The following is a 14,054-nucleotide window of genomic DNA, read 5'->3' as shown; positions in this document are numbered from 1 at the left end:
GATGGCGGTGTCGAAGGATGTGTTGATGATGTCTCGTAGGTGGGGTGCGATGACAGCGTCGGCCTTGTTGAAGATGTGGTGGGGGCAGGGGTCGGTTGGTGATCCGGAGTGGATGGAGTTCATCGTGCGGATGGTGTCTTCTGTGCTGATCGGGGTCCAGGCGTGGAGGGTGGTGGTGGGGGGGGCTGGCTGGTCGGTCGTGGTGTGCGTTGGTTGGTTGTTGAAACTGCTGTGTATGTCCGCGATCTTGTTGTGGAAGTATGAAGCCAGGGAGTTGCAGAGGTCTTGCGAAGGGGTGATGTCGTTGTTTCCCGCGTTGGGGTTGGAAAGCTCTTTCACGATGTTGAAGAGTTCCTTGCTGTTGTGTGCGTTGTTGTCCAACCGGTCCTTGAATGCTGTTCTCTTGGCGGCGCGGATCAGCTGGTGGTGTTTCCGGGTGGCAAGTTTGTAGGAGGTCCTGTTGTCCGGTGTCGGATCCCTTTTCCAGACTTTCTCGAGGGCTCGGCAGTTCTTCTTGGAGCTCTTGAGTTCGTCGGTGAACCATGGGGCCTTCTTGCTGCCGGGTCTGCTAGGCGGGGTCCTCAGCGGGGCGAGTTCGTCCGCGCAGTTGCTGATCCACTTCGTGATGTTATCGGCGGCCTGGCTGGGGTTCGCTGAGCTGGCAGGAGGGTGTTGGCTCAGGGAGGTGGCGAGCTGGTGGTGATCTACATTACGAATTGACCCCCATAGTGGCTGTGGAACAACATTACCAAACAACAGGTCTATGTCGGCCAGATTCATAATGCATGACCCTGCCGTCTGTGACAACTCCTTATAATAACCTGCTGGGTTTTTACGGGGATCAGGTAAGGACTGCTTAAGTGCTAACACCTCAGAGCGCTTCCATGGAACATGCACCCAAACACGCTGGAAATGTGCTGGAGCAGCAGCAATACCTCGAGCGGCATCAGCCGCAACTGCTTCCTTCCATACCGGGGGAACTTCTCTCATGGGGTATTGTCGCGCTTTTACCTTTTTCCCCACAAGGACATCCCGTTCAAACAATGACTGTTGACAATCATCATTCCTGAAGGACAATACAACTGCAACTGCTTTATCTATATCGCGGTCCACAATTATACCAGTTCCAAAATCGAACCTCACTCTACACAATTCCTGCGGACTCGGATTTTTACCACTATCCTCCAATTCTTCACAGAGAATTTCGCACATTTTCTCAAACACATATCTCTGTTTCGGGGCATCCCATTGATGGAAAGTATTGACAACTGATTCCACATCATACAGTGAAGGAAAAACGATCCATCTACGCGCCATGTGATCTATTACCTTTTTCTCATCGGGGTTAGGCAATTGGCTGCGCAGCTGCTTACGCTGTAAACCAGGAGTTGCACCAGATGACCCAAAGAGAGGAGACATTAATGTAGTAACCACATTAGCTAAGCGCTGTCGCGCCGAAGGAGAAGCTGAGGCGAGAACAGGGGGAAAAACAGAGGGAAGAAAAGAGGATGTAGAGACAGGTACTGGAGTGATGGAAGGAAGAGTGTTAGGGGAGGCAGTTACTGGATTAGGCAAAGTCGCAGGAAGTGCGGGGGCAGTTGGAAGCACAACTGGCGGCGCTTGAGAGGGCTGCGCTACAGGGATAAGAGCCGGCTGCAAAGCAACTGGCGGTTGCGGCAAGGCTTGCAGTATATTCACTGGAGGTGGCATATTTACAAGCTGGGGAGGCGCCGTGGCAGTTTGAGCATACGGGGGTGGCGAACTCAACAAATGTGACATCAGGGGATCTTTCTCCTTTTCTTCTGACTCATCCTGCTTAGAATGTGGTAAAGCTGGGTAACATTTGTCAATCCCTAACTTACGCTGCCTGTGCAATTGCTCATTCATTTGCTCCTCTTCATTGTCTTTAAATTGTACAGCTGCTTGCATTACTGACATACCTCTCTCTCTCTTATTCTTTTTCGCTAACTTAATTTCCTTCTGTTTGGCTTCCTTTCGCCATAAGCGGAAAGAGTCAAACATCGCCGGCCGGGCTTTCTTCTTAAACAATTTAATTTCCAGATTATCTAAAATATCGGTATCGAAACTACCATTTTGGGGCCATTTTAAAACACCATCTTTCCTAGTGTAGTGGATCCATACTTCGTTATATGCAATGGGGCCTACGCCATGTTTCACATAGAGCTCATAAGTTGGAGTTCCAACCGGAGGAACCGGACATGATTCCTCTAGCTGGAAATCTTTTCCACAACCCAAACAGAATAATCTACCAAATAGTCCAGAACCAGGCATCTTCGCTCACTAGTCTAGATCCAAACGTCAAAGGATTATCGAATACGATATTCTCGTGAATACACGAGTCCTCTGGTTTTGGCGTTTGCAAACTCCAAATGACTAATTCAAAATGATCCCGAAGGATACCAAAACAAATGGGAGACGCTCCACTTATACTTAACTGAATATTGCTGATCGATGGCGTCACCAGAAGACTCTCTCGATTGTTTCGCTCTCTCAAACTCGTCAAGGGTCCAAAACAGGTCGATTAATCAGGGCAGCAGTCCTTCGTAGCCGTCGGGACGCGGAGAACCTCGCAGAAAAGACTTTCGGACCACGTCGACATGCAGGGGTCGATGAAGTGGCGGCCTTCCTCCGGAATTTCCACACGAAGCTCCTCACGAACCTGTGGCTTGGACTGGTACCGCTGAAATCGTCCCGAGTTGGGCGCCAAACTGAAGTACTGGGTAATTTAGACCCAGCGGTGCAGGGACACACACCCTATGACTTCTGGGTTCACCCTGTTCCGGACCTACAGAAACACAGAGTCTTCTGGGTGAAGTCAAAGAATCGTTTATTGGCTGCAGACCAATGACAGGTATCCTAGAAGTACAACAGCGTGTATGTTCTCAGGAGACTGCTGAAAATCATAGGAACGGACTTCATCTTAAATACGCTTTTCCTTGCCTCAAGCATACATTCCTAGGTTTTATGATACGGCAATATACAAGTGTACATTACAAAGAAAAGGCAGAGTCATGATGACCATCCCACATTCCAGTTCGGCCAGCCCACAATGATTTACACAGTAAGATTCAGATCCCACGTTTGATGTAAAGAGACCCCCCAATAAACATGAGCATCTCCTGTTTTGGGAAACAAGTCATAAAGCAGGAACAAGCAGGTGTGGAAGAGATTAGCCGGGGGATTGTGTAGAATGAAAGGGCTTTATGACAGGTCAAACCCTGATGCTAATCACAGGTGGACGGAGGAAGGGGAGCTCGTGAGACCGGTTTGACCCGGGGCAGCAGAGCCAGCTGCCCAGGTCACAGAGAAGTCAGAGGGAAAGCCCATTTACTGTGAGGCCCGTATTAACTCCATCATAGCCTATGAGAGGGCAATGACAAGATGGCCACTGCTTCCAAAATGGAACCCGCGTAGTGAAGCTGAATAACGTGTACACAGTGCATTCATAGCTAGAACGATATATAAAGCACTCGTACATGCCGCATTTACCATTTGCGGTTCGCTAATACCAAGATAGACAGGGGTAGGGCCCTGTCCCCTACGCGGTCCCGAATATTAAAGTACGACAGCGCGAGAGCGACCACCAGGGCATATGTTTCCAATCACGTCTGGGCAGATAATTGGAAACATATGCTGCTGCTGCGCGTAACCGCAAGCATTAGGCTGTGAGCGTGACATGGGTGGAACAAAAAGAGGCTTCGGCCAATTGCGTGCTGTCTTTGTTAAAAAGATGCACGCAAAAGCCAATAACCGGGGGCAAAACTACAAGCACAAGCGCGAGCGTGTGGTGGATTTCGGAAAGCCCTTACTTAAGGTCGAGCGGTCAGCGCATGTGTGCTGCGCTAGGCTCGACCTAATGACTTTTCCTAATTTGCGATTTCCTAAAAAGAAATTGCAATTTTGTGATTTCCTAAATTGCGATTTCCTATTTGCGATTGCAAATCTGTAGAAATCGCTATTAGAGGAATACACTGTTTCATATATATCATTTTGCGAATCCCTAAAAATCGCTGTTTGGAAATAGCAAAGCCAAACTTTCGTACATATGGCCCTAGGTTATTGGCATGAATTATTTGTTATCATTGTTAGTTTTGTGTTTTGATCACTTGTAAGTCACTAGCATGTATCACAGAGGTGAAGGTTTTTTTAAACGTCATTTTTCATGTATTCCTGATATTGAAACTAGGAAATAATTTCAAGATGTGCATGCTTTTTTAAAAACTTTATTTCATTTTATGATGTTTTGTGCAGAGTGTGCATTACACTGGTGAATGCATTTCATTTATAGAACTAAACATCAAATCTCCCAGTGCAGAAAGTAAAAAGCGCCCATTGGACAGGTCAAGAGTCACAAGATCCATGCCAGGCGTCAATGTATGATTTTAGCAAAGCAAAGATGCATGTACTATTTAAAAAGTGAAAGTAACAGCTTCTTGTTTGTTGAAATTTTAGATCCTAAAGCTGTTGGTAATTGCTCCTTCTGCCACGATGCCACTCACTTAGGAAAGGAAATCAGCAAACTACAGGAAGAACTGGAAGAAATCCAAAAAATGCTTCTCGATCAGGAGGTGCTGCTCGATAAAACAGTGCAAGATCAGGATCTGCTCACAGCCGCTGCCAGTAAAATCAATAGTCAGATGGACAGTAACTCCTTCTCCCTTCAGAAGGTCAACCAAACTCTAGACCTTGTCTTGGAGAAGGTGAAAGACTGGCAGACGGCCACCACCAATCTGGACACGACATTGAAAGCGGTGGTGCAAGAGAGGTATGACATACGAGCCGCTGTGCAGCATTTTAACTTTACTGTGAGCCAGACATCGGACTGGATCCAGGTCATCCAGAGGAAGACAAATGAAGAGACCCTGATCCTTCAAAAGATTGTGACTGACTGGCAGAACTACACTAGGGTTTTTGGTGGTCTGCGGGCCACCTCAACCAAAACTAGCGAGACAGTCAAGAACATCCAGAGCAGTGTGAGCACCACCATGCAGAGGATCAGCCAGAATGCGGAGGTCATGCATGACCTGGTGTTGCAGATGATGGTCCTTCAGCTACAGCTGGATAACATCTCCTCCTCCTTGGATGACCAGGACGACTCCATGCAGGACCTGCAGTACCACACAAAGTACACACAAAACCGGACGGCTGAGAGGTTTGAGAGTTTGGAGGGCCGCATCTTCTCCCACGAAATTGAAATCTCCACCATTTTTGCCAACATCAACGCCACAGACAACCATGTGCACAGCATGCTGAAATACCTGGACGAGGTACGGTTGTCCTGCACCCTTGGGTTCAACACTCACACTGAGGAGCTGTACTATATAAACAAGTCCATGAGCCTCATGCAGGGTGCTACTGATCTTCTGAGGGAGAGGTTTAGTCTCATGAATGCACGGCTGGACTTTGACATACGGAACTTGTCAATGATCATGGAGGAGATGAAGTTAGTGGACATACATCATGCACGGATCATCCAGAATGTCACAATTGTACAAGGTAAACTCCAATCTTTATAAACCTATCAACATTTTAGAAACTGTATTTATTAATTGTGGTCATTGACTGATTTGTTTTAGTGATTATAGTTTTGCAAGATCCTGTACCAGGTGTCTGTTCAATCCTGCATTTGGACATGTGCTTCCTGTAGTCCTTAAGATGTGTCTACATGGTTCACCTTCTGTTTGTCGGCTGTTTGTTTTCTGCAGACACCTGTAATATGGAATGAGAGTATTGGCACTTCTTCTTTAGTTCTGTGTACTGATGCAGCCCATCTGGATTAGGCATTGATTGTGATTATGGTGTTTGTACGGCTCTTTGATGAACCTCGATCATGATCCTGGCTGCAGAGAGAATAGGGTTTAGAACTTGAAGAATCTGCAGGAAACTTATCACAACATTATTAAATTGCATTATTCACACACAGGCTTTAATTACGTTATTTAGTGCACACATCAAAGTAAAATATAACCTGTGAACATACATTGAAAACAATATACTCATTTTAATAAACAAGCATTGGCGATGCCAATGTATGTGGCTTTAAAGAAATGTTGTATGGTAATGTGAAGCAGTACAAGTAAATTGCAAGGGAATGGATATGTATTTGTTTCCAAGCAAATGACAGAAGAATAATATTGGTGTAGGTTAAAAGGTCAGTTGGCAGCTTCACTATCAAGGCAGACCTAAAAATCAATGTAGGTTAATGACCACCCCCCTCTAATTTTTGCTGCTACTAGAGAAAAAAAACATAATATACCTACAGTTTTAAGACCCCTCAATAGCTTTAACTTGTGATATGTGTGCCCCTGAAAATTCAAGCTCAGGCAGCTGAATAAATAACAAAATGATCACAATTGTGTGAAGGGCAAGCACCGTTTTGGTGGTAGCCCACGATGCCCACCAAATCAAAACATTTAGTCCTTCCACCCAACTTGTGGGCAGAGCCAAAGCCCCTCGCCTGGTGAATCTCACATAGTTATCTGACAACAGCTGTGCTGTCAAGCTAAACCATAATAAACAGGGACTAAATAAAGAGTCCTTCTTTGCTTTCTAGCACTGCAGTCTATCACAGAGCATTTTCATAGTTTCTAGGCCCTTCAGTGCTGAATTCTCATCTGCTCGGGAGCAGCACGGATGGGTGTGAGAAGAAAGAACAAGCATTGGCATAGCCAATAGGTCTCGCCTTTGGGACCTTATAAGTGTTTAGCCATGCAACAGTTGCGTAACTAAATACTTATAAGGTCCCAAAAGCGAGACCTATTGGCTATGCCTTGCGGCCGCGAAAGTGAAAGTGATCGCGATTGCGATCGAGATCAACATCAAAGCGGCCTTGCGGCCGCGAAAGTGAAAGTAATTGCGGTAAAACGCGGTGCGCGCACCCGCGCACATGCACTGTAGCTCTAGGCTGGCCTGGTAGCACTTTTTGGAGCCCTCTCAATAAGTCTCGCCAGACCAGCGCATGCGCTGGGTCAGGCGAGACCTAAAAAGAAACTCGCTGTGCCCATAGACATGGGGAAGGGAAACGAGTGAGGCGGGGAGGGGGCAGCATGAACGTGTGGTGATACTGAAAGGGAGACGACAACAACAGTGGGGAGGGCGAGAAAAAGTAAGAGCCATGTCAATGGTGTGGGGACATATGGAGGGGGTCTTTCTATCATGTGGAAGGGCTCTGTCCAGCTGTGGATAGCAAAGAAAGACTAAACGCACTCAAAGAATAAGAGTGAAGCTGCTAAACATATTTCCGCCTTACATTAAGGGATTTTTACTTAATATGCTTGGAAAAGTAATTTAATTATTTAGGTTAAATTGTATTTCAATAGAAGTAACCTTCATTCAAGTTAGTTCACAACGTATTTATTTATTGTTTTATACTGCACACAATGTACTTACTGCGGGTTTCACAGAGTAGACATTTTCATTGGCATTAGGTGTGCAGTGTAAAATGATCAGCAGGCAGAGGCAGTGCAAGCACTACAGGCCTGCATCAGGAGTGCATAGACCGCTTCCATGACGTAAGAAGAGCCATATGTACAATAGTCATAATAGTTCACAGCTGCAAAGTGTGAAAGACCTGTATCAAAAATGAGCCACACTAAAGTGAATAGGTATTGTTCGTAATGGCAGCCATATTTGAACAAACCGCTGCAAGTGTGGCAGAGTTACTAGACTCAGAGTAGGCAGGGTTAATAGATTCATTAAAAGTGTAGCAGTTGTTCATAGTAGGTCGTATGTACAAGGCATCAGAGAAACATGCGAAGAGAGCCAATGCAAATTGCATAGCTGTAGATCGAACCAGCAGCATTGAGAACTTATTTGGATTTCCCACCATAAAGAGTTCAATATCTCACTACGGTAGTAAGCACTGTACAAATACAATAATAGTACCATACAATATAAAGTTAGCTGAGTGTGTAGCAGAGTTACAAGGCCCTGAAGCTGTAGGCCAAATAGTGAAACTTAGTCAACAGGTTGAAACACAGTGTGCTGGTCGATTATCGAGGCACTAAAGATTTGAAAACAAGCAAAGGTTTGTATTAGTAACGTAAAGAGATAACAATACATCTAACCAGATGGCCAGGAGAGTGGTACAAGTTCGAATCCCAGCCTTGGTGCTTGGCTCCACATTCTGTTATTCTAGGTAAATCACTGCCTCTCCCTGCGCCTAAAAATACAAAATGGAATGCCTGAATTTTGTGTGTAATCCACACTTGATGTACATGATTTTGTAGATCGCCTCCCGAACCTGTTATGTAATGTACAGTGATCTGTTGCTTCCTAGTTTGGTCTGTGCTACATTAATAGCAACACAGAACACTAATCTGGCATGAGTCAGTGGGTTAAAGGAGGAGGAGAGGAGAGTAACAGGAGGCTAGAGCCACCCAGGTTTAGGAGGGCTGACATCAAGGAGCGGCAAGGCTAGTCTTTGCAAGAACTTGAGTAATGGGGCAGCCAACTGCTCTCATGCAGCTCATTCTTTTCAGAGTGATTCAAAAAGTTGAAAAGAATGTGCTGTATGCTCCTTGCTCTTCCTAACTACTCAAAACATTTCCCTTGTTGCGGAGTAATTTGTACTGCACATTTAGTTTAGATTCAAGTTAGTGTCCTTTGATAAAACCTTTCCGATGCAATAGATATGGTTAGGTTTCCCACGGATGTCCATTTACCACAATGCTGAAGAATGGAAACATGCAGAAGTCAAACCCCTACTCAAGAAAGCATCAGCCAACCCCAACCAACTCATGAACTACCACCTCATCGCTCTGCTGTCCTTTCCCTCCAATGTCCTCGAGAAGGTTATCAACCACCAACTAACAGAACAAGCATTTACAATGCAATGGTCTCGGCATTGTTAAAGTTAGAGCTATTGGTATTGCTCATGACATTATTTTTGTTTATGTTTTTGTTTTTAAAACATTTAAAGAAACGGCATTGTTATTTACAATGTCAATAGCTTAATCACTCTCAAATGTGAGACCTATTGCATTTGCACCCACACACAGAACCACACACACAAATAGAGCCACCCACACACACAGAGCCACCCACAGAGAGCCACTCACGTAGAGCAACCCACACACAAATAGAGGCACCCACAGACACCTACACACAAACACACAGAGTTATTAAAAGGTGTTTATGATGGCGTGACAATCGTCTGCTCTAAATACACAAACACAACCGGTATAGCCTTTCGCCGCAAAGCACACATATACACACATCCTTACAAACACACTAATATGCATAGATGAGTGCCCACAAAAACAAAATGCCCACACTCTGGAAACTCATACGAATGAAGAGGCACACACAAACACGCACCCGCGAGTGAATAGGCACACACACGCACACAGACATGAATAGGCATGAACACATACACACACATCCGTACAAACACACTAATCTGTATAGATGAGTGCCCACACAGACACAATGCAAACACACAAGAAGAGGCGCACACACACACGAATGAAGAGGCACACACAAACACGGATACGCGAGTAAATAGGCATACACACCAACACAGACATGAATAGGCACAAACACATAAACACACATCTGTACAAACAAACACACTATTATGTATAGATTAGTGCCCACTGTTGGACAGGCCACATGAAGGGCTTGCTCCCTCCCCGCATGACAGGGCCCAAGCCCCGGCCCTCCAGGTGTTACCCACAAGAACAACCCGCACCCTGTCTCCCGACGGAACTCCTGCCCCCGGACATCCACGTATCATGGGGCCAAACCACTACTGGCTCCCCCGGCCGGACCAGCCGCCATCTTGGACACTGCACCACGAGGCCGCGTGGCCTCAGCTCGACCCTAACCCTGGGCCTGGCCAGGCCCCGACATCCCGGCACCACCATCCACCCAGGAGGTGAACGGACCACTTGGCAGGTCAATGGGAGAAAGAAGTGTCGATGGCTCTCCCCCGCCAGGGGCCGATCGCCCTCCAGCTCCCCCGGGCGCTGGCTCCACCCCCCTGCTGGGTGTCTGGACTCCCTCATCCCGGACCTTCCAACCTCCAAGTGCGAGGGTCCGGACATCAAAGGGCGCCAGACCTATAACTAGGGCAGCTCCAGAGCAGGAAGGCAGTTGTATCCTGGAGTCGAGAGACACCGAGAAGAACTCAGCCTTGACGGACTACCGGCGCTGCCGTAGCCCTGCCTTGTGAACTATCGTCTTGCCTGCTGGCGCTGCCGCGGCCTTCTGCATCCTCCATCCTCGTCGGGACCTGCTGGCGCTGCCGCGGACCGTGTAACGACCACCTTCATCGGGACCTGCTGGCGCTGCCGCGGACCGTGTAACGACCACCTTCACCGGGACCTGCTGGCGCTGCCGCGGACCGTGTAACGACCACCTTCACTGGGACCTGCTGGCGCTGCCGCGGCCCGTCCAAAGCTAGAACATCGAGCTCGAGGATTGTGAGCTATCCATCAGACCATCTCAGCTACCAGATTGGTAACCAGACTGTCCCGCTACCCCCTTTCCCAAACCAAGAGACTAGAATCGAGGGGACCCCTGAGTCCAGACCTCCTTGTACCATTCCATCGTACCTTAAGAAATCGCTTATAAAGAACGTTAGATCCTATCCTTGTGTGGTGTATATCTGTGGGGGGGAAGTTACTCATCTGTACGATCGCTGGAGACGGCTCTCCCCGGAGACCTCTCCCCTTGTCCTCGGCCGACCCTCCCGGTCCGTCTAACATTGGTGGCCAGCGGCGCGATCCGAATCAACGCGTAATCGTACAGAGAGTAGCTCACCCCACGACAAAACCACGATGTCAACCAAAGAGAGCGGATCCACCGAGAAATTCCAGATGGATAAATTGGAAGAGTACAGCCATCGTGAATTGAAACAATTCTACATGGAACTAGGCATTGCTACCACCGGCCTGAGTACCAAAGACGATTTTAAACACGCCATTGAGTCGTGGGCAGAAACCGGGGTCGCCAGATCCCCAGACCGAAACGGTGCAACATCAGAGAGGAACGCCACGGCTCCCGAGGAGCGAGGAACGGGCCTCTCGCAGGAAGAGATCCAAGAAAGAAAAAAAAACAGACTACATGAGCTAGAAATGGCACGACTCAAAATGGACGGTGAACTAAAATTAGCCGAGCAAAAACTGAACCTAGAACATCTGCGGCTCCGAGAAGAACGGGAAGAAAAACAGAGGCAGAGAGAGCTCGAAGAAAAAAGATTAACATACGAACATGAGCGCAAACTGGCAGAAATAGAACTACGGAAGCAGAACAAAGAACCGGAGGTGCCCGAACGACCGCGCACCCCGGGAGCGACAGAAAAGAAAGTCCACATCCCCAAGGATGTCGTCCGAGAGTATGTCCGAGAGGACGACATACAACAGTGGTTCAAGGCCTACGAGATCGCCATGACCTCCCACCGGATCGATCGAAGTGACTGGGGAGCCGGCCTATGGGGGAGGTTCGTCAACGAAGGCCGCGATGCCCTGCTACAGCTCCCAGATCATCCTATGACCACATGAAGGCTGCCCTCCTCACCCGATATGGGCTCACACCCGAAATGTACCGCCAGAGGTTTCGGGACTGCACCCGGATCCCGGGTACAACTTGGGTGGAATATGTCAACTATTTCAGCCGAGCCTTCGAGGGTTGGATCAAGGGAAGCCACGTAACGACCTACGAGCAACTCTTTAATCTCATGGTGTGGGAGCACCTATCTAACAACTGCTTCGTCGAGCTCAGGCAGCACCTCCTCGACAGTAAATTGACTGACCCACGGCAACTCGCCGCCGAAGCTGACTGGTGGGAAAGCACCCGAGTGGGCCGGAGAGGGCCACACGAGCAGAACCGGAACAACCAAGGTCAGCACCGTCCCCGAGGAGGGGGAGGAGGCCAGGGGCGAGGGAGAGACACCGTCCCGGCCGCTCCCACTGCCAGCACCCTGCCCCCGGCCAGCCGGGGGAACCCCCCGATGCGCCCGGGGTTCCGAGCCAACGTCACGTGTCACCGATGCCAGCGAGTCGGCCACTACGCCAATGACCCGAACTGTCCACAGAACCAAACTCCAAAACCCCGCCAGGTAGCTGCCGCCGCCCTGGGGGGAGAACAAATCTCCGAAGAACAAGAAGAATACGAGCAGGCACAACAAGAGTGGGAACCGGCCGCCATGGTTCTAGCGTGCCTAGGGGGAAAAGACATGGTCCCGCGGGCCCCCCTACCCGCCAACACCAGAAAATATAGCCAGTGGGTGAACATTAATGGGCGCCGGGCCGAAGCCCTACGTGACACAGGGGCCAGTGTGACGGCCGTCCGCTGTCACCTGGTAAAACCAGAGCAGATCCTGCCGAACATTCTCTGCCCCGTCCGCTCAGCCGACAACTCAGAGAGTCTATGTCGGATGGCCTGCGTCCCCTTCGAATGGGGAGGGGTCTCCGGCATGTTGAAGGTGACGGTCCGGGATGATGCCCCCGTGGACTGTCTCCTGGGGAATGATCTTGAGAGTTCCCCGTGGGCCGCCGTCGAAAGAAGAGAGCACCTGGGGATGCTGGGCCTCCCGGACTGGGCGTGCGTAACCACCCGGTCCATGGCTGCCCGTGCCATCCCCCGACCAGAAGAACCAGAATGGCCTGCACCTCCTCCCCCGATCGCTCCAGTAGAGGACACCGACTATACCGACCCCCCAGAGCAAACCCCCGAAGGGGTCGCCCAGCCCCAGGACCTTCCCGACCTGGCTCAGTGGCGTCAAGAAGGGGGGCCCACCCAGGAACAGTTCCGACAAGAGCAGAAGACCTGTCCCTCCCTCGAGGGACTCCGCCAGCAAGCCATCGCCCAGAGCGCAGGGGACACCACCGGAGCCCATTGGGTCTATTGGGATAACGACCTGTTATACAGTGAACAGAGAATCGCGGAGTTAGGGGCCAGTCGAGTGCTGGTGGTGCCCCTCCGTTTCAGAGACTTCCTGTTAAATTTGGCCCAGGATGTCCCTCTGGCTGGACACCTGGGCCAGGACAAAACCTACAGTCGCCTGGTGACCCACTTTTTCTGGCCGAGGATGCGAAACGACGTCCTCAACCACTGCCGGTCCTGCCCCACGTGCCAGGCCAGCGGAAAGAGTGGCCGCAAACTCAAAGCACCTCTGCAACCCTTCCCAGTTGTCACCACCCCGTTCGAGAGGGTGGGAATAGACATTGTGGGGCCCCTGGACCCCCGCACAGCACAAGGACATCGGTTCATCCTGGTACTGGTGGACCACGCCACCCGCTACCCCGAGGCTGTGCCCCTGCGAACTGTAACAGCCCCGGTGGTCGGCCGGGCCTTAATGGGGATCTTCTCCCGGGTGGGCTTCCCCCGAGAAGTCGTCAGCGACCGAGGCACAAACTTTATTTCGAAATATATGAAGTCCCTCTGGCAACAGTGCGGGGTCACCTACCGATTCACGACCCCCTATCATCCTCAAGGAAACGGACTAGTTGAGCGATTCAACCGCACGCTCAAAGGAATGATTGGGGAATTGGAAGAGCCCCTCCGTCGCCAGTGGGATGTACTACTTCCGTGCCTCCTCTTCGCCTATCGAGAAGTTCCCCAAAAGTCCCTCGGTTTTAGCCCTTTCGAACTCTTGTACGGGCACCCTGTGCGAGGGCCCCTCAGCCTAGTCAAAGAAGGTTGGGAGATGGCCCCCCTAAAGACCCCTCCAGACGTCTTCAAGTACCTCCTGGCACTACGCAATCAGACCCGGCGATTCAGGGAAATGGCAAAAGCGAATCTTGAGGCCAGTCAGGAGGACATGAAAAAATGGTACGATCAAAATGCCTCCTCCGTCGAATTCGAACCTGGTCAACAAGTATGGGTGATGTCCCCCACCGAACCATGTGTCTTGCAGGACAAGTGGACGGGGCCCTTCAAAGTGGTCGAACGCAAGAGCCCAGTCACCTATCTCATCGATATGGAGTCTCCCCGGAACCCCCTCCGGGTCCTCCACACCAACAGACTCAAGCCCCACTTTGTGCGCTCGGAACTCAGCCTCCTGATGGCTACAGACAGTGGGGCGGAAG

The 14,054-nt window shown here is 49.8% G+C and overlaps 1 protein-coding gene across 3 annotated transcripts in view; it reads left to right on the top strand.

The window, feature by feature from the left end:
• SCARA3 (scavenger receptor class A member 3) overlaps positions 1-14,054 on the top strand; it is a 196,717-nt gene that overhangs the window by 132,343 nt on the left and 50,320 nt on the right. For all 3 annotated transcript variants that reach the window (XM_085613137.1, XM_085613136.1, XM_085613138.1), the window contains exon 5: positions 4,474-5,517. In XM_085613137.1, the coding sequence (XP_085469263.1) occupies positions 4,474-5,517 (1,044 nt within the window). The remainder of the gene's footprint in view (positions 1-4,473; positions 5,518-14,054) is intronic.

This window comes from Triturus cristatus, chromosome 6 (assembly GCF_964204655.1).
Source record: "Triturus cristatus chromosome 6, aTriCri1.1, whole genome shotgun sequence".
NCBI classification, from domain to species: domain Eukaryota; kingdom Metazoa; phylum Chordata; class Amphibia; order Caudata; family Salamandridae; genus Triturus; species Triturus cristatus.
This window is presented reverse-complemented; position numbering and strand designations above follow the sequence as displayed.